Genomic DNA, 16,595 nt, shown 5'->3' on the forward strand with positions numbered 1-16,595 from the left:
AAGCAGGAGGTGTCCCAAACGCTACTGTTTCATTTTTCCCACTTCTTGCACACCACTTGTTTCTTCTCCGAAATGTGTTGAGTTATTCCCCTCTTGTGTCTTCGAATTCTACTCCTTCACTAGTATGCACTTCTATTTCGCCAGGAACTTCACTTGGTAACTGTTCATTTTCGAGAATATTGTAAGGAAGTTCTTCCTAATCGCTTTCCACACTCGTATTTTCCGAATTATGAGGTAGCAGAACTACGTCCAATTCCTCGTTGTGGGAAGACTCAAACAGAGCTTCATGCAAATAGCGAAATTTCTGGCTTCTGAAAAGACACAAAATAGGGATATTTTGTAATAAAGCAAAGCTGCAATTTGAATATTTTTATTCTGAGCACAAAAAAATACACTAAAAATCTTTTTGAAAGTTTCGAAATATACACAAGTACATATTGATTGCTACATTCAAGTCCAGAATACAGCAAAATGTCTTAAGCATCAGAGTTGTTAGAAATTCTGACTTGATCATGAACAAAATTTAGTGTATTTTATTCTCATGAAGTAGGAAACACTGAGAGATGTAATAATTTATAACGTCAAATTCGCAAGATATAAACATGAGCTACGAGTATATTACAAAAAAATAGTATAAATAGAAACATCAACTTACCCATAAAATAAGTTGAGATCCATTTAGGTTCCTGAAGAAACAAACTGCAAGTTCAAGAACCCTTCAAGTTCATCAATTTCTTTTCATTTCGATCCGATAAAAAGAACAGCAAACCAACAACCACTGTATTCAGTGACTATCAACAAGAGCGCATCGCGCTGTGTTGACTAGTAAAATTCCTACATAGTTGTAAAATACAGAGAAAAAAGTAACAATGAATTTTCCGTGAGCCCGTAAATTCAACTAGCTAAACATGCCAACGTTCCCATTTTGGGACATACTAATATAAACCAGTACTGAGTGAAATCAAAGATACATAATTGTAATATTCTTTCATTATGTAATATTCGTATCCTTCATAAGTAAGAAGCAACGGGATAAATGAATATTTTTTTCAAAAATAAATTACTGTTGTAAAACAAATGAAAACAAAATATTTTTAAAAAAATGAATTTTCTAAAAATTATGACGTCATTACCCACAATGCTGGAGACCTCAAAATCATATCGTAAGATGAGGTCTCCTATTAAGCATTTTGCTTTAATACAGAGCTGAAAATAAAATGTGTGGTCTGTCTAAAAAATTAAAATGTGTATGTTCTCAAAATGGAAACGTTGGACGGTAAAAGGTTAAGGTCACATTTCTACAGTTACTTCTGTGTCCATAATAACTTAAGTTTATGGAAGATTTTTTTTTTCTTGAAGTTTATCAACTGAGCTAAAGACATTAATTCTATTATTCTGATGTTAATTTTAAGTAAACTTTAATTCTGTTTTTAACAATTTGTTCATAATATGAAACACCTGAAAATTTTGCTTAATATATTTAAGCTTTTTTACGTGGTTTAAAAGCAATGGCGATTTATAGAATATCATATATGTGAGCATTACGAAATTATTAGGAATATAGAGCATTTTTTTAACAATAATCATTCAAATCTCAATTGACGGTTTTATTCGTGGAGGTAAAATAGTTCAAGTAAAGGATGTAATAGTATCACTAACAAAAGTAAATACTATATTTCATATGTAATCTGTAGATCAAAATTTATCAGATAACTCATTTGTGTATTTCCTTGCATCGGTGATGCGATACGCGAAGTTGCAAGATGAATTAATATAATTTGCTATAAAGATCGATTTTATATTTCTGATTCGTAAAATAGTTTAGTAAACCAAAATGAGTTACCTTCAAAGGCTAACTTCAACTTGTAAATAAAGATTTCTTATTATACCGATTTCCGTAAGTGAAAAGTACAATAAAAAAATCAACTTAAGTTATATTTGTTTATGTCGGATAGCACTTGTTCCATAAAAGTGCAAATATTTTAACAAAAGAAAAATATCCATAAAGAACAAGATTCTTGGAATTTTGCACCTGGTAACTTTATTGTAGAAGAAGTGGAGTCATTATACAAATATCTGTAGGTGACTAATGCCTTTGTATATAAAAAAAACTGGATTTATATTTACCCATCTTTCGAGTATCTCGAAGTTAAGGAACAATTTAATTAGTCTTAATGTAATGCACGAAGAATAACATTAATATAATTTCTTGCAAAATTTTGTATTGCATCGAAAATAATTCCATTTTATCTTGTGCTAAATCTATATTGAATTTTTTTTTTTTCAAACAATACAAAATTTTGCAAGAAATGATTCATCCTAGAATGAATATATATATATTCGTCCTAGAAGTTAATAAAAGGGTGTTAGTTTTTGTAAGTATTGAAGGTTCATACTCTAAGTCAGAATTTGGATTTAGAAGCTAAAAGAGAACTAGTATAATTGAAAATAATACAAGAATTTTCTAGAATATTACTTTATTCAAAGAAATAAAGGTTTGTCAGCTATAAAACTGTAGAAGGAACAAAACTGCATAATATAGGATTAGTTATATTCTCCTTTTTGTTATAATTATTCAACATATTTGGTTGGTGGCGAATAAAATGTCCACTTTGACGACTGGTGAGAAACTAAAACCCAACATAGAGATTGCCTAAGGTCACGCGTCTAACGTCACAAGCTTTGTACACATTCAGCAAACAGGCTGAGGTGCCCAGTTAGTCAAGAGATAATGCGTTGTTAAACAGTATAGTATGAAAGTGTGCAATGGAGAACACGTAAATGGGAGCGATTTTTCTTTACGAATATTCTGTATAGCAAGCTGGAAAAAAATTAATTAATTAAAATAAAAATAAAAAATATAAAAAATAAAAGTGCATTTCGCCAGGAATGTCGAACAAACGTGCCATTCGCGGTTGGTTTGTCAAGTTGTTCCGGTGACAGCATTGCAAAATAAGCCCCGTGGGTACCGACCAACATCGTGTTCACTTGAGCTCTTTAGGAGACCGTGCAAGCAAATCATCGGTAAATTGTTCATGCCGTTGCAGATGAATTAGGCATACCTCATACCACTTACATTTGGCAGCTCGCTGCAATTAGCAAAGTGAAGAAGTTGAACTCTTAAATCCCACACAAGTTAACACCGGATAAGGAGAATCGCCTTCTGGAGTTCTCTGAGTATAAGGAATAATCGGGAAGTTTCCTGCATTAGATTGTCAATTTTGATTTAAAAAAATAGATCTGCTACGACAATAGTAAATGGTCAGGACATTTGAATCTTTAAAATCCAGGACGTTTTCGAAAATCTCTAGAAGATGTTGTTGCTAGTATGGTGATCTTTGGTGAGATTGAACCATCATATCTTTCTCCGTCGTTGCGAAACCATCTCTGTGAATCGTTATAGTGCCGAACTTCATGAAGCTCTAGAAATGTTCAAAATACATGGTGTCCTCATACTGCATAACAATTCACGTGCAAATGCCGATCAAAGGATGCTGTTACTCTCCATGAATTGCAGTCCACTGTATTCTCCTGGCGTCTTTCGCACCGACTACCAATTTGATCACTTTATAGAACGGAAGAACTTACCTGGTGATCGAGCTGTGCAATGTGAGGTTGAGGACTCCTTCGCATGGCAGGAAAACTTCTTTCCGACTTCTTTCGTCTCGGAATCTAATTATTAGCTAGCGATGACAAAAATTGTGGTTTCAAACGGTAACTATTTTGATTAACTAGGTAACATTATCATCATTATCAGATATTCTGCCGCCATTGTCAGGCCATTTCCCGCAACTAAGAAGCTTCCATGCTCTACGGTTTTCAGCTAAGCTCTTCGTCTTCAGGTAACGATTTTTCTGCTTTGATATTATCCATCAATTGGAACTTCCTTCATTGTATTTTTCATTTTTTTGATCTTTTAAAATGACTCTCTTGGTACAGACATTTCACTTACACCAACTTGACAGTTAAGATAGGAAATGATAAGTAAGTGGTGCATGTATGAATAATGTATGTGCAATCCATAATATATAAATATGCTCTCACATAATACTAGACCTTAAAGATAAGTTGATTTTGCAAATGATTTCTCAAACTACCCCAGATAAACATCGATATTTGTTTACGTTTTAGAAGTTAACGGGTAAAATAGGTGAAACTACACTAAAATATGCTTTTCTTTTTTTTTTTTTTTTCCTTTAGTGCTACGAATATCGGAGACTTTTGCATTCTGTCGTCTTTGTCAGAACTTTTAGAACACATGTCTGAGTTCATATATTTAAAAATGTATTATTTGTAAGCTTAACTTGTTACATTCAAATATACTTACTCAGAAAACACTTGGATCATTAAATGCATGTAGCTCTATTTGTATTTATTCAAGAATAGAAAATTTGATACATCATCTTTCATGTATTTAAACAACTGAGTACTTAAACTTCCTAAGGGGCTAAGAGTTACCTTTTTAAAACGAGATTTTGTGGTAAATGATGTATTTCAGTCTTAATCTACCAGGCAATACAATGAAAATAATTGTCTCACAATATGTTGGATTTAACAGAAAATGTTATTATAGATAATATAGTATAGTTATAGATAGGAAACTAAAAGTTGGTTTTGGATTATACTATGTGCGGTTCAGAAAATGTAAATGTGGCCTCAAATACAAGGTCTTAAAAGTAGAGAGATTTTGAAAATAATTGTTGAAACCTTCCCAGCCAAACATCGACCTCTCTTACCTTTTAGAGAATAATTTTGTATTTACTATGTAAAATGGTATGACTACGTTAGTTAGGTTCCTCTACAAAAGCATTTAGAGTAACCGTAACAGAGTAATTCTTTTGAGTAAAAAGAGGTGATAGATAACACACGAAGGTACTAAAAGAATAGTATCTTTAGTTTTCTCAGAAACAATTTAGGTGCGCTCAACACTTTGCAAAGTCACATGCAATACTCAATTACAGATTAAATTCTATTTGTAAATAATAACCATAATAGAGTAATTTACAAAAAAGAATAAGTAAATTTGAGATATTATTTTAAGTGTATGAGCCTGGAGAGTGGAGAAAATGTAGATAAAATTTAAGAAAAGCCAGACAAACAAGGAAGGCTGGCAATCCTACATGATGCACAAGATAAAACTAGTATTATGTATAATTTTTATGGTGACAAGAAAGCTACTAGCTTCTAATGTCTAAAACATTAGTATAATAGAACATTAAGCTTAATGAAAACATTATTCATTATCAATATACAGATGGTTATCAAAATAATGAAAACACCTGTAGTTTGCAATACGTGAGATATGTGAGGTGGTAGCTTTGAAGATGCGTTTGTAGTGTTTAACCATGGTTAGTGGTGTGTTAAATGATTGTCTCTAGTATGTCAGGCGGAGTAGAACGGAATTGTGTGTTAAGGCGGTACACGATAGTGAGGTAAAATAGGAGACTTGTCTGAGTTTCAAAGAAACCAATTCTACGTTTACGATTAGTTGCCGCAAGTGTATCTAAGATAGCCTGGTGAGTGTGTTAGGTGTGACGCGAAAAAAGTACAAAGGCATGACAACCAACAGAACTCATGGTAAAACAACATCGGGGAAGAGTGGAAAAGAACGGAAGAGAAGCCGCCTAAGTGGTAGGTATTGTATTGTACCCTACCAGCATTGACGAGCATTGTCATCAAGGACCGTAGAGCAAGTACGGTAAAAGTGACTTCGAAATTCATTAGCTCTATAACAGTTTAATGCAACAATCACAGTTCGACGAGAGTGGTATGACCTGAACATCTGCGATCGGGTTACAAGCCATCTATTAGCGCCAACAAGATTAAATTGTGCCAATAACATGCAAAATGGACAGTCGGTGATTGGAATGCGTAATTAGGCTCGATGAGTCTTCTTTTTCCTTATCCGCTGTATTGATGTATGCGGAAACCCAAAGAAGCTTATGATCGGAACCATCTGAACATTTTAAATTCCCAGGTGCATCCTATAATACACATGTTGTTTCCCAATAACACAAATTTGCAAGATGTCAATGGTCCAATTCACAATACTGAGCTATTAAGGCGTGGTTTCATGAACATCAAGACGAACTACAATACCTTTCCTAACCGCAGACCTCAATATTGAACCCCTGGAGTCAGTTCTGAAAGCAGATATTCTCCTCCATTCTCACTGACGGAACTGAATACTGGACTGTATGAGAAATAGTAGCCTTCCTGTGAATATTGTTCATGACTTATATGCTTCCGTTCCTGTACCTCAGACCTGGTAAATTGCGCTTCCTTCAGGTGTTTTCATATTTCGATAAATATTTGTACATTCTGAGTGCACACTAAAAGATATGCATATATTTCAAGTAGTCAATTAGAAATAACGTTCCAAGTTACCTTAACTCCAGATTGAAGTAAACTTTTACCAAATAAATAACCTATACCATTCGGTGATCCCGTTACGATCGCTACTTTTCCTTCCAGATCTGATATTTCACTCGATGCCCATCGGATGCTAATCCTAAGTAAAGTATGGTAAATATATATATATATATATATATATATATATATATATATATATATATATATATATATATATTCATTATTAGTTCATTACTGTGTCTATTTTGAAAAGTAAAAACGTCAAAAACAATTTTAAGTACAAAATAACAATTAAATTTGCCTATTATTGGTACAAGCTTGCAACCATGACCAATTTAGAAATCTTACGAGTCATGCTAATGCAAGACTTAATTGGTTAAATTCTCAGGTAGAAATTGTTAATCCATGTAAGTTTGAATGACTGAGCACTGAATTCAAAAGTGAAAGAGTATATATCTCTTAAGGTTGTACTGGGTATCGTAGTGATTAACGCATCGGCACGGTAAGCTGGAGAAAAAGGGTTCGATTCTCAGTCCAGTAGTGGGTTTTCACTATTTGTATGTCAATATATAACAAATTTTCTGCTAGTTTCTCTTTCTAAATTTCACCATATTATAAAAATATACTGCAAGGAACACAAAGTAACATTTCAGTATATAACAAATTTTCTGTTAGTTTCTCTTTCTAAATTTCACCAAATTATAAAAAATATACTCCAAGGAACACAAAGTAACATTTTAGTATTTTCAGAATGTGTTGAATATAAAAGGTTCAACAGAAAAAAGGGAAATTTCACTGAATTAATGTTGTTTGTAATGTTCAATAATCGACTCATGATTCTTATATTTTATTAAAAAACGGCTATAATTCCTAAGTGATGTTCTAAGTATTTATGATTGTCAGTAATTTTGAAGTACGTAATAATAGAACCCATAATTTACATACAAATGTATACTAATTAATATATACTATTTTAAATTTTGAAGATATTTTATATGATGTACCTGGATTTATTGAAGTTAAAATGGCTTTATTGGTTGTCTTTAAGATGATATTGGAAAAAAACAATTATCGACTTCTTAGTCTGTAACAGATTTTTTTTAAAGCTATATAATCTCGCAACGTTGTTTCTAGAATTGAAAGATAATTTAATTTTTTACGAGAAATAATGAATAGAAGTTTTTCAAGTTTTAAAGTTATTGGGACCCAACAGTGGCGGATCTAGAAGAGAAAAACTGAGGGACCAGCCAGAATCCCATCTATGATAGGTATACCATGAGTTTACTATAAATTTTCAAAAATATATAAATAATAGCTTAAATTACTTTTGTCACTCAAGAAGGTGGGGAGGTCTAGGCCCCCAGACCCCAGGTTAGATATGCCACTGGGATCCAAATAAAAACTGTTGCAATTGGTTTTCCTGCTCGGGTAACTTATTAATGCAAACGAATGAAGACCTAATCTAGCTTGATAATATTATAGCAGTTTCTCCAAAGAATACCAATTATTATTGTATTTATCTTAAAATAGAGTGTTTAAAGATTTATTTGTCATGTATTTTACATGGTTGCCTATCTTTTACTACTTGATACACATCTTTTAAATATTCACTAAACTGGCAGGAAGCTAAAACTCGCTATGTAAGTCCATTAGCGAAAGTGTTAAAAATCAAAAACTCGTAATAAATGCTTCGTGTTTACCGGTGTAAAGGCGAATTTTTCAATCTTTTTAAGAATAACATTATTATACTTGGATTCTTCATCACTTTCAGGTATGTAAATATTTCTTTCTTTGAGAACTTTCTTTCTTTTCTTTCTTTATCACCTATAAAGGCGTTATTTGAAGTCGCAGATATAGATCCATGTTGGCTGTAAAAATTGTTTGTGTTGTACTAAAGAAAATTGTACTAAATTAATTGTTATTTAGACAATTGATATGATCTATATACTCTACACACTTTACAGAAGCACTTAGTATTATAAATTGATCATATTTCAGTGTATCAAAGATTAAGTGAGTATTAAAGATGACCTCAAAACTCTGCTACTCATCAGTTCGACATTTTTCTCTTCTTTCAGAACTTCAAACTCTCTTACAACCTTCCCCCCCCCCTCCCACACACACACACCTTCAAAGGTGTAATTTCCATTTTGTTCATCACCTAGTCTTTATTTTATTTCAAAAAAAAAAAGAAAAAAGAAAGAAAAGAAAAACACATTTTAATGTACTTTCTTTGATTTGATTGTCCCTTGGTTCTGGTGAATTGATTCTGTGTTCTTATGATTTTTATTTATTCGTTTGATGTTAAAACTCCAAAGTGTCATTTGCTTGAATAAATTCTGTTATGTTGTATATTAATATCTAATTATGTGATGCCAATAGTTGTTTTAATTGATGAGATCCATAACCAAGTTGTTTGTATATTTGATTCATTACATTTTTTCTACCTTTGTCAAATAGTTCACATGAAGATACAATATGATCTAATGCTTAAATATCTCGATTGCACCAACAAAAATGTGTATCCATTTTTTCTTTTTAATTTGATATAATTTACTTGGAGATTAAGCTGTATTGTGATAAGTAACCTATTACTGAAAACATATAGCTTTGTATCTAGTCCATTTTTGAATGAAAATGAAATCAAATATTTCAGTTTAAGGTCCCACGATTATGCCCTTTAGGTTAAGGAAAACGGATGATTAAGATAAGTGATTGATGATGGAAGAATTGGCGGAATGGGAATGTTGAAGGAAACGGAAATACCCGAGAAAACTAACAGGCGCGATCTTGTCCACCACAAATTTTGTTGGCCGGGGATCGAACCATGGACATCGCTCAGCAAAGGAAGAGGTCTACCACTGAGCCAACGTGCCCCCCCCCCTCACCTTCAGTTTTGAATGAGATGAGTAAAACAAAACATCAAACGAAGCTTTATATCTTAAGATGCAGACCTAGGGCCAAGTTATCTATATCACTATACAGTGTAAAGAATAATTAATTTGTAGCTTGTTAGTATTTTCAAATATAAAATTGCAGAAAGGGTGGGGATGAGAGATGGTAGATGAAATCACGTACATTCTTTAATTATAAAACAACTATAATTTATAAACAATTTGTTTTCCTGTTTCAAGTTTCCGTATTCTGGTAGAAGCATATTTAACCCATATATACATGTAATTTAACTGTGGAATACAATACACAGAATACTATAACTGTGGAACTGTGGAATACTATAGCATCCATAGTTCTTTGTTTATTTATATAGAGAGGACTGTACATTTGGCATGCTGTGCTTTTTTGCACTCTTAGTTGAAGTCATAATCTACTAGTTAACTGATGAACGTTTGTTGAATTGGAATTTCCATTATATTTATTTTGGGGTTCCTGACATCCTATCTCTGTAGTTATTTAAATTAAACTACTATGGATCGCTCGAACCCAACTGATTAAGAGTTGGAGATACTATGCGAAACATTATTGATGAAGTAAGTGATTGTGAAAGTTTTGAGAAAACCTAAATGATATTAAAGATGATTTCGAAATTCAGTCTGAACATGAAGATGAAATTGATGCATCAGGTCCAAGAGAAAATGGAGGAACCGAAACTTATATTTGTGATTGCTTTATCGAAGGAAAAATTGGATTGAGATGGGATACTGAACCACTCACTCAAGATCAAACCTTTGTAAGGTACAGTGTTTAACGCTTAAGAGGAAACAATATAGTAATGGCAATATAGCTCTAATATAGTTTCACATCGCAAACCAAGGAAACTTATCATTACTGTAGACATGATGGAACTGATCTTGAAAACAACAACAATGAATTTACAAAGCAGAGACTACAGTACAGTAGACATTCACATCATATTGATGACACTGATGGTAGACAATTGTATGCATTCTTCAGATTTTTATACATTCTTAAGTCTTAAAAACTCCTAGACACAAACGGAGTGTGGAATAATTTATTAGAATTCTTACTTGACTAGTATTAGCAATTGTGCTTGACTAACAAAGTCAATTATCTCCAAACGTCATCTTAAATTAAAATATTTGTGGCAAATTTAGTCATAATAATAAGAAATAAGTAGCTGGAATTCTCCAGCACCCATCGAGTATTAGAAGTTGCAGAAACTCTCTGTGTATTCCACTTAACATTAAGATATTTTTCTAGCTTATACAACTATTTCTAATTTATTATTATTATTATTATTATTATTATTATTATTATTATTATTATTATTATTATTATTATTATTATTATTATTATTATTATTATTATTATTATTATATGTTGATATTTTTGACTGAAAACCATTTTAAAAACAAGTTAAAGTCTCTGTAAATATGATACATATTCTATGCATATATAAATATATTTTTGTAATTTTTTATTTTGTAATTTTTTTTCTTTTTTGTTATTTCTTATATACGTTGTTACATTGTTTCAGTGCAAAATGAACATTGATCTGTATCTGAAACATGTGTAAATAAATAAATAAATTTTATGATATATCGACATTATTATTCATTTACTCTGTGAAAAGAGTGTATTTTATGTTGAATTTTAACGATAAGACGATTCGTTATATTGAAACACATACAACTCTTTATAGTTATTTATATAATGTATAGAGAGCTGCATTTACGTAAGTTACAATGGCATTTAATTTTAATATTTCACTCTGAACCATATGGTAAATAGTACGTGGAGAGATTTGTTTTTAGACTTATTATATTAAAAGACTAAAAAATAAGAAAACAAAAGTATATGATGGAGAAAAATTAACTTACATTTGAAATTTGTGACATTATATACTGTAGTCTATTGCACTTTGTGAAACAAATTTCATAGTCATTCTTATCTGATTACTTGGAGTGTCGTACAACTACAGAGAAAAGTGTTTATACTTGTCACCAGAGAAAAACAGGCTTTCTTCCAGAGAATTTTGACTGTATAGCCAAAATCAAAACATGAATGGGCTACATTGGGATACTATTTGATAGAGGAGTGCTATGCACAAGAGTGACATGTAATCGCAATTTAATTTATCTATTTCCAGGGGAAAATATCCCTGAAAGAAATATCAAGATATCAATCTCAGATGTTCATCGCATAATAGATTCGAGTCCACTTTGTGATAATTTTGAACATATTTCATATTTAAGATCTTTATCTGAAACTACTTTTAGAGCATAAAATATTTAATGTCCAGATATTTTAAAGATTCATCATTCATTATTTTTTATTCATATGTGATTTTTTATATGCAAGTAATATACATCAATATCATTTTTTGTTCAGTTTTTTACTAACAATTTTAAGATTAGTAATTATTAATGTCGATTATTTTTAATAAAGAATGTAGCTTATCATACTGCGAATTCTTCAGCTTCGAATTTAAGGTTGTTATATTTTTGAAATTGTTTTGTTTCTGGGTATACTTATGTTCGTTTACTCTATGTTTAATGCACCTATGAAGATGAGTTTTGTCCCGTTTGGAAGTTGGTCGACATAAGACTTCCAAGTATGTTTTGTATGATTGGGGACGATTCCGTTTTGTGAATTTGAATATATTTTAGTATTATGGATTTTGTTGTCGATGCATTAGTTTAATATAGTTTAACATACCAAGGGAGTAAAATTTCTAACTATATGAGTTACCATTAAATAATCTTGATAAAATAAAATTATTTGCTAATTTTTATTTTGAATTCCAAAGAAAATGTTATTTTGTTTCTTGCAATATTGCATTTCTTGAACAAAAATTAGCTTAGAAAATTATTATCTTTGAAAGTGCATCTATATGTGTATTAATTTAATATAAAAATAAGGTAAATTTTCGATAAAAAGAATACTGCCATATAATATCTTCCCACTGACACAATGTGTTATAATTTATTTAAGAATATTTAGTTTCTCTCCACAGTTTTTAAAGTTCAGGCTGAGTAGTATTTTTCAAATTTTGTCAATACCTTTCACTAATTTTTCAAGATAACTGCTCCAACTTAGTCTTGATCTAAAAAGTAACCCTAAATAAATAGTAGAGTTGATAAATAGTTGTTTGTTGTTAGTATTGAAAACTTGTGATCTTGAATTTACTTTCATTTTACTTTTCTTGTGAAAGTTATATGTTATGTCTTATTCCAATTCATATAGAATTCTATATTTAGTGTCCAGTTATAATTTGGAGAAACTCTTCTAGTTTCTTTTGTCGTAAAAAAACTGATCTGTTGTAATTAAATATAGTATGATGTCGTCTGCTAATATGCAAAATGTGGTTTATTTAGCAGCTATTGAAACTACGTCTAGTATATAAGATTGTAAGTAACAGTGGGATAAGCTTACTACCATGTAATAATCCAATGGAAATTAATCTTGGTTCGTCATATGTATTGAAAATTTTGATTTAAACTTGTTTATTAACACATTGTGAATAATTTTAATGAATTTCGTAGATACTTTTATTTTATGAAATTTTTGAATTTTTTATGAATTTTTATGAATATGAATATGAAATTTTATGAAATTTTATGAAATCTTTAAGATAACTAATTCCTTGTCCTTCATGTATCAATATTTGTTGCTAATAAAAATTTTTGTTGATTGAAGGATTCAAAATTTCCTTTGATTCAAAAGTAATGCACCCGATGCATCATATGTTGAGCAATCTTTTATAAATCACGTAATGTTAAATTGGTTGTCTTCTACGAAACAAAGTAAATAATTAAGCACTAAATTTTCGAATATTTTAAATAAACAAGGATAAATGATATCGGATGATCATTATCAGGATTGCCAATAGCTGTTTTAGGCTTAATTATGAGTACAATTAATATTGTTTTCAATTGAGTGGTATTTTTGAGCTATTCCATATTCTGTTGAATTGATTTAATAGTTTTTTTTTTAATTTTTTACTTGCAGAACTTTAATATCTCAAAAAGATTTATGAACATACATTTTAATACAGATATCTGTATATCAATGTATTAGGAACTTTTCATCAATAATACAAAATATAATGGAAAATACACATAAGTACCGACACAATTTTTTTTAATTGTGGATTTTGGAAAACTTAACAGATTTTTAAAGAAAATAAAGACAATTCAACAATATTTAGTGTCGTTACAACAAAATATTTAGAAAACAAAGAAAACAATTAAAATAATGGACGTCATATAAACCAACCAACAGGAAATTACATTTAGCACCAGCAGCTACAAAACCTTTTCCTGTCAACTCAAATATATTTAAAATCTTTACAATATCAAGCAATTAGATTCTGATTTTGGAAAATATTTCTAATTTCAATAACTAATTTTATCAAAACGTGGTAATGTAATGGCAGTAACATCTTTCGTCATCTATCATTTTCAACAATTTTTACATTAAAATTACTGAAACACAAAAATTACTGAACATTAAAATTGCAAAACACTTATTTATAGGAAATCTCACTGATATAGGTGACTGGAACTTAAGTCTGCATCTGAAGATATAAAACCTCTGAGGTTGAGAAAAGAAAAAAAGTGCTATATTTGAATAAGAACAACAAATAATGAAATTGACCAAATCCACAAATAAACATGTTAGCTAAAAAAGGATTAAATAAATTAAATAGTTTAAATAAATTGCCAATTCAGTGGTTAGTAGTGAAATTATTTAAATTCGAATCACGAACATTAAGCTACTGATAAACCTAACATGATTTCTGAACTATATACTAAGTGTTTATGGTTAGAACAATGTTTCGAATCTATTTTTTAACTTAAAACCCTGGTGTAAGTGTAGAATAATTGTACAAGATTGCGAAAACAATATAGCAGATATACACTAATTATAATTAAAGAGACGCTTATTTGGGTAAGTCTTTATTTGGACCATTTCATTCATTTTTCGATTCTTCAATTCAGTGATTAGTTCTTTCGGTTCCGCACAATTTTATGAAAATCGGTCAAAACTTCCCTAACCTTAAGCTAACACGTTCCTACCCCTACTCTATTTATCCCTATCGGTAATAGTTAAGAACAGCTACTTCTCATCTCCCGTGCACGAGGATACATCTTACTGTTGCACTACCTAAACACCCTAAGTACAAGGGCAAGAACTCAATCTATTACCTACTTTTTAACATCCTAGATAGTCATTGAGTAATTCCTGAAAGTATGGCGTTCCTCGTCCTTCCCTAAATGGGAAGTACGGCTCCTTAACTATAACCTCCCTATCTTGCTCTGCTCTACCTTACTCTACTAAACTATACCCTTTTAAAGCGGGGGGCGCGGTGGCTCAGTGGTAGAGTGTTCACCTTCGGTGCTTGGGTCCCTGGTTCGATCCCAGCTCGCGCTGTGTGGACTTTGTGGTGGACAAACACCGTGCTCGTGGGTTTTCTCGGGATTCTCTCGTTTCCTCCCACTTTCTTCATTCCTCCATTTCACTCATCTCTCATCATCACCGTCTCCTTTAGCCTAACCAGCATAATCGTGGGACGTAAAACTTAAAAGATTTCATTTTTTTCCCTTTTAAAGCGGTCGTACTTATCGATACGCAACTGGAGCATCAGAATCGAAAGAACAAATCACTGAATCGAAGAATTGAAAAAAATTAATGAAATGGCCAAAGTAAAGACTTCCCCTTATTTGGGGTTAAGTTCCGCCCCGCCAAATCTATGTACTAAGTCAGTGAACGAAACCTAACCTAACCTAACTTAATCTAGTCTATCTTAAATTGACCTTTCTCATCCTAATCCGACCTAACATAACTTATTCATTAATCGTTATTGTTATGTTGAAAAACAGGCGGGGGTTAACAAAATTAACACCTTTGTAAGGAACAATTTAAGGAAACATGTGTAAGTCTAGAAAATAGTAATGAAAGTTTTACGTCCCACAAGTAGGCCCTTTAATCTCAAGAAGATGGATAGTTAATGAAAGTGAATGTTTGTGAAAGAATTGGTGGAAAAGAATATGGAGTAAACGGGAAAACCCCAGAGAAAAGACCTATGGACACGGGTGAAATATATCTGAAAATAAGAGAAAGCAGGATGATGACAAATGACAGTTGACAGTTGTATTTATTTGAAATAATGCTGTATGTACATGAAACTGAGTGAATTACATATTTTAACCCTGTATTTTTTAAATCTGCAAATATTTGAATGTCTCTTCCAGTGCGATAATAAATAGTGGAGGTCAAATTTATAGCCAACAGGATTTGAGAAACTTATACACAAAAAATTATGATCTAGAAGTGAAAGATAAGTATGCGTAATAAGATTAAAAATAAATTAGAAATAGACACAGAAGCATAGTAGAAACGAAAAGCTTATGGAAGTGAAAGAAATTTTGAATGGAGTAAAAGAAATTAGAAATACAAAAGAGAAATGAAGCTAACATAACCCAACCTAATCTAACTTTGTTTACCCATATACTTATTAACGTTAATGCACCAGCACCTACAGACACCACTCCTCGAACTATCATTCATTTCGGCTTTATTGATCTAAATTACTCTAAATTACTAAATTAATCTAAATTAGATATTATTAGGAAGAGGAAGAGAAACTGGTTGGGACATTGCCTAAGAAGAGATTGTATCATGAGGGACGTCCTAGAGGGTATGGTGGCGGGAAAGAGAGGGAGGGGGCGAAAGAGACTACAATTAATGGATGATATTAAAACAGAAAGATCATATGCGAAGACGAAAAGGTTAGCGGAGGATCGTGGAGCATGGAAGCTTCTCAGCTGCGGCAAGTGACCTGCCAATAAAGGCAGAATACCTATGATGATGATCTAAATTACATAGAACATAATACAGTAGACGAGCCCATAAATGACATAGAACATAACAATTATCTTGTACAAGTTAGCTCGTGTTTTTAAATGAGATAGGGATAGAGATAGATTTTTTAATCGAAATTATAGATCTTGCGTAATTATTAGTTTGACTCTCCTAAGTCTAACGTATGCCGAGGGAGTAAATGTTATTTTCACTAAAAAGGAATCTTAGTAAGGGTTAGAGAGATGTGAATTGTGTTTATATAAATTTGCATTACTTGTATTAGTAGTGTACTAGTGGTTCATGTTTAGAGAGATATGAATTGTGTCTACATGAATTTGCATTGCTTGTAGTAGTTCTTAGCATTCTTATACTGTGTAATCACATCTATGTTAAGTTCTGTGTATAATATGTACTGCATTATGGTATTTTTTTCAGGT

General features: G+C 31.4%; 2 protein-coding genes across 6 annotated transcripts in view; one reads left to right on the top strand and one right to left on the bottom strand.

The window, feature by feature from the left end:
- The window catches only part of LOC145668867 (15-hydroxyprostaglandin dehydrogenase [NAD(+)]-like), a 45,080-nt gene extending 36,907 nt beyond the window's left edge, over positions 1–8,173 (bottom strand). For all 3 annotated transcript variants that reach the window (XM_081737098.1, XM_081737100.1, XM_081737099.1), the window contains exons 1-2: positions 8,073–8,173; positions 6,388–6,511 (exon numbers count right to left, since the gene is read on the bottom strand). In XM_081737098.1, coding sequence (XP_081593224.1) covers positions 6,388–6,511; positions 8,073–8,134 — 186 coding nt within the window. In that variant the 5' untranslated portion in view covers positions 8,135–8,173. The remainder of the gene's footprint in view (positions 1–6,387; positions 6,512–8,072) is intronic.
- Positions 8,174–13,899: 5,726 nt separating this feature from the next.
- Positions 13,900–16,595, top strand: part of LOC145668869 (uncharacterized) — a 69,111-nt gene continuing 66,415 nt past the window's right edge. The window contains exon 1 of one of the 3 annotated variants that reach the window (XM_081737101.1): positions 13,900–14,026. In XM_081737101.1, coding sequence (XP_081593227.1) covers positions 13,968–14,026 — 59 coding nt within the window. In that variant the 5' untranslated portion in view covers positions 13,900–13,967. Of the gene's footprint in view, positions 14,163–16,595 lie in introns of all 3 variants that reach the window. The other 2 variants (XM_081737102.1, XM_081737103.1) reach the window with 2 other exon arrangements.

This window comes from Thermobia domestica, chromosome 13 (assembly GCF_964235325.1).
Source record: "Thermobia domestica chromosome 13, izTheDome1.hap1.1, whole genome shotgun sequence".
In the NCBI taxonomy this organism is placed as follows: Eukaryota; Metazoa; Arthropoda; class Insecta; order Zygentoma; family Lepismatidae; genus Thermobia; species Thermobia domestica.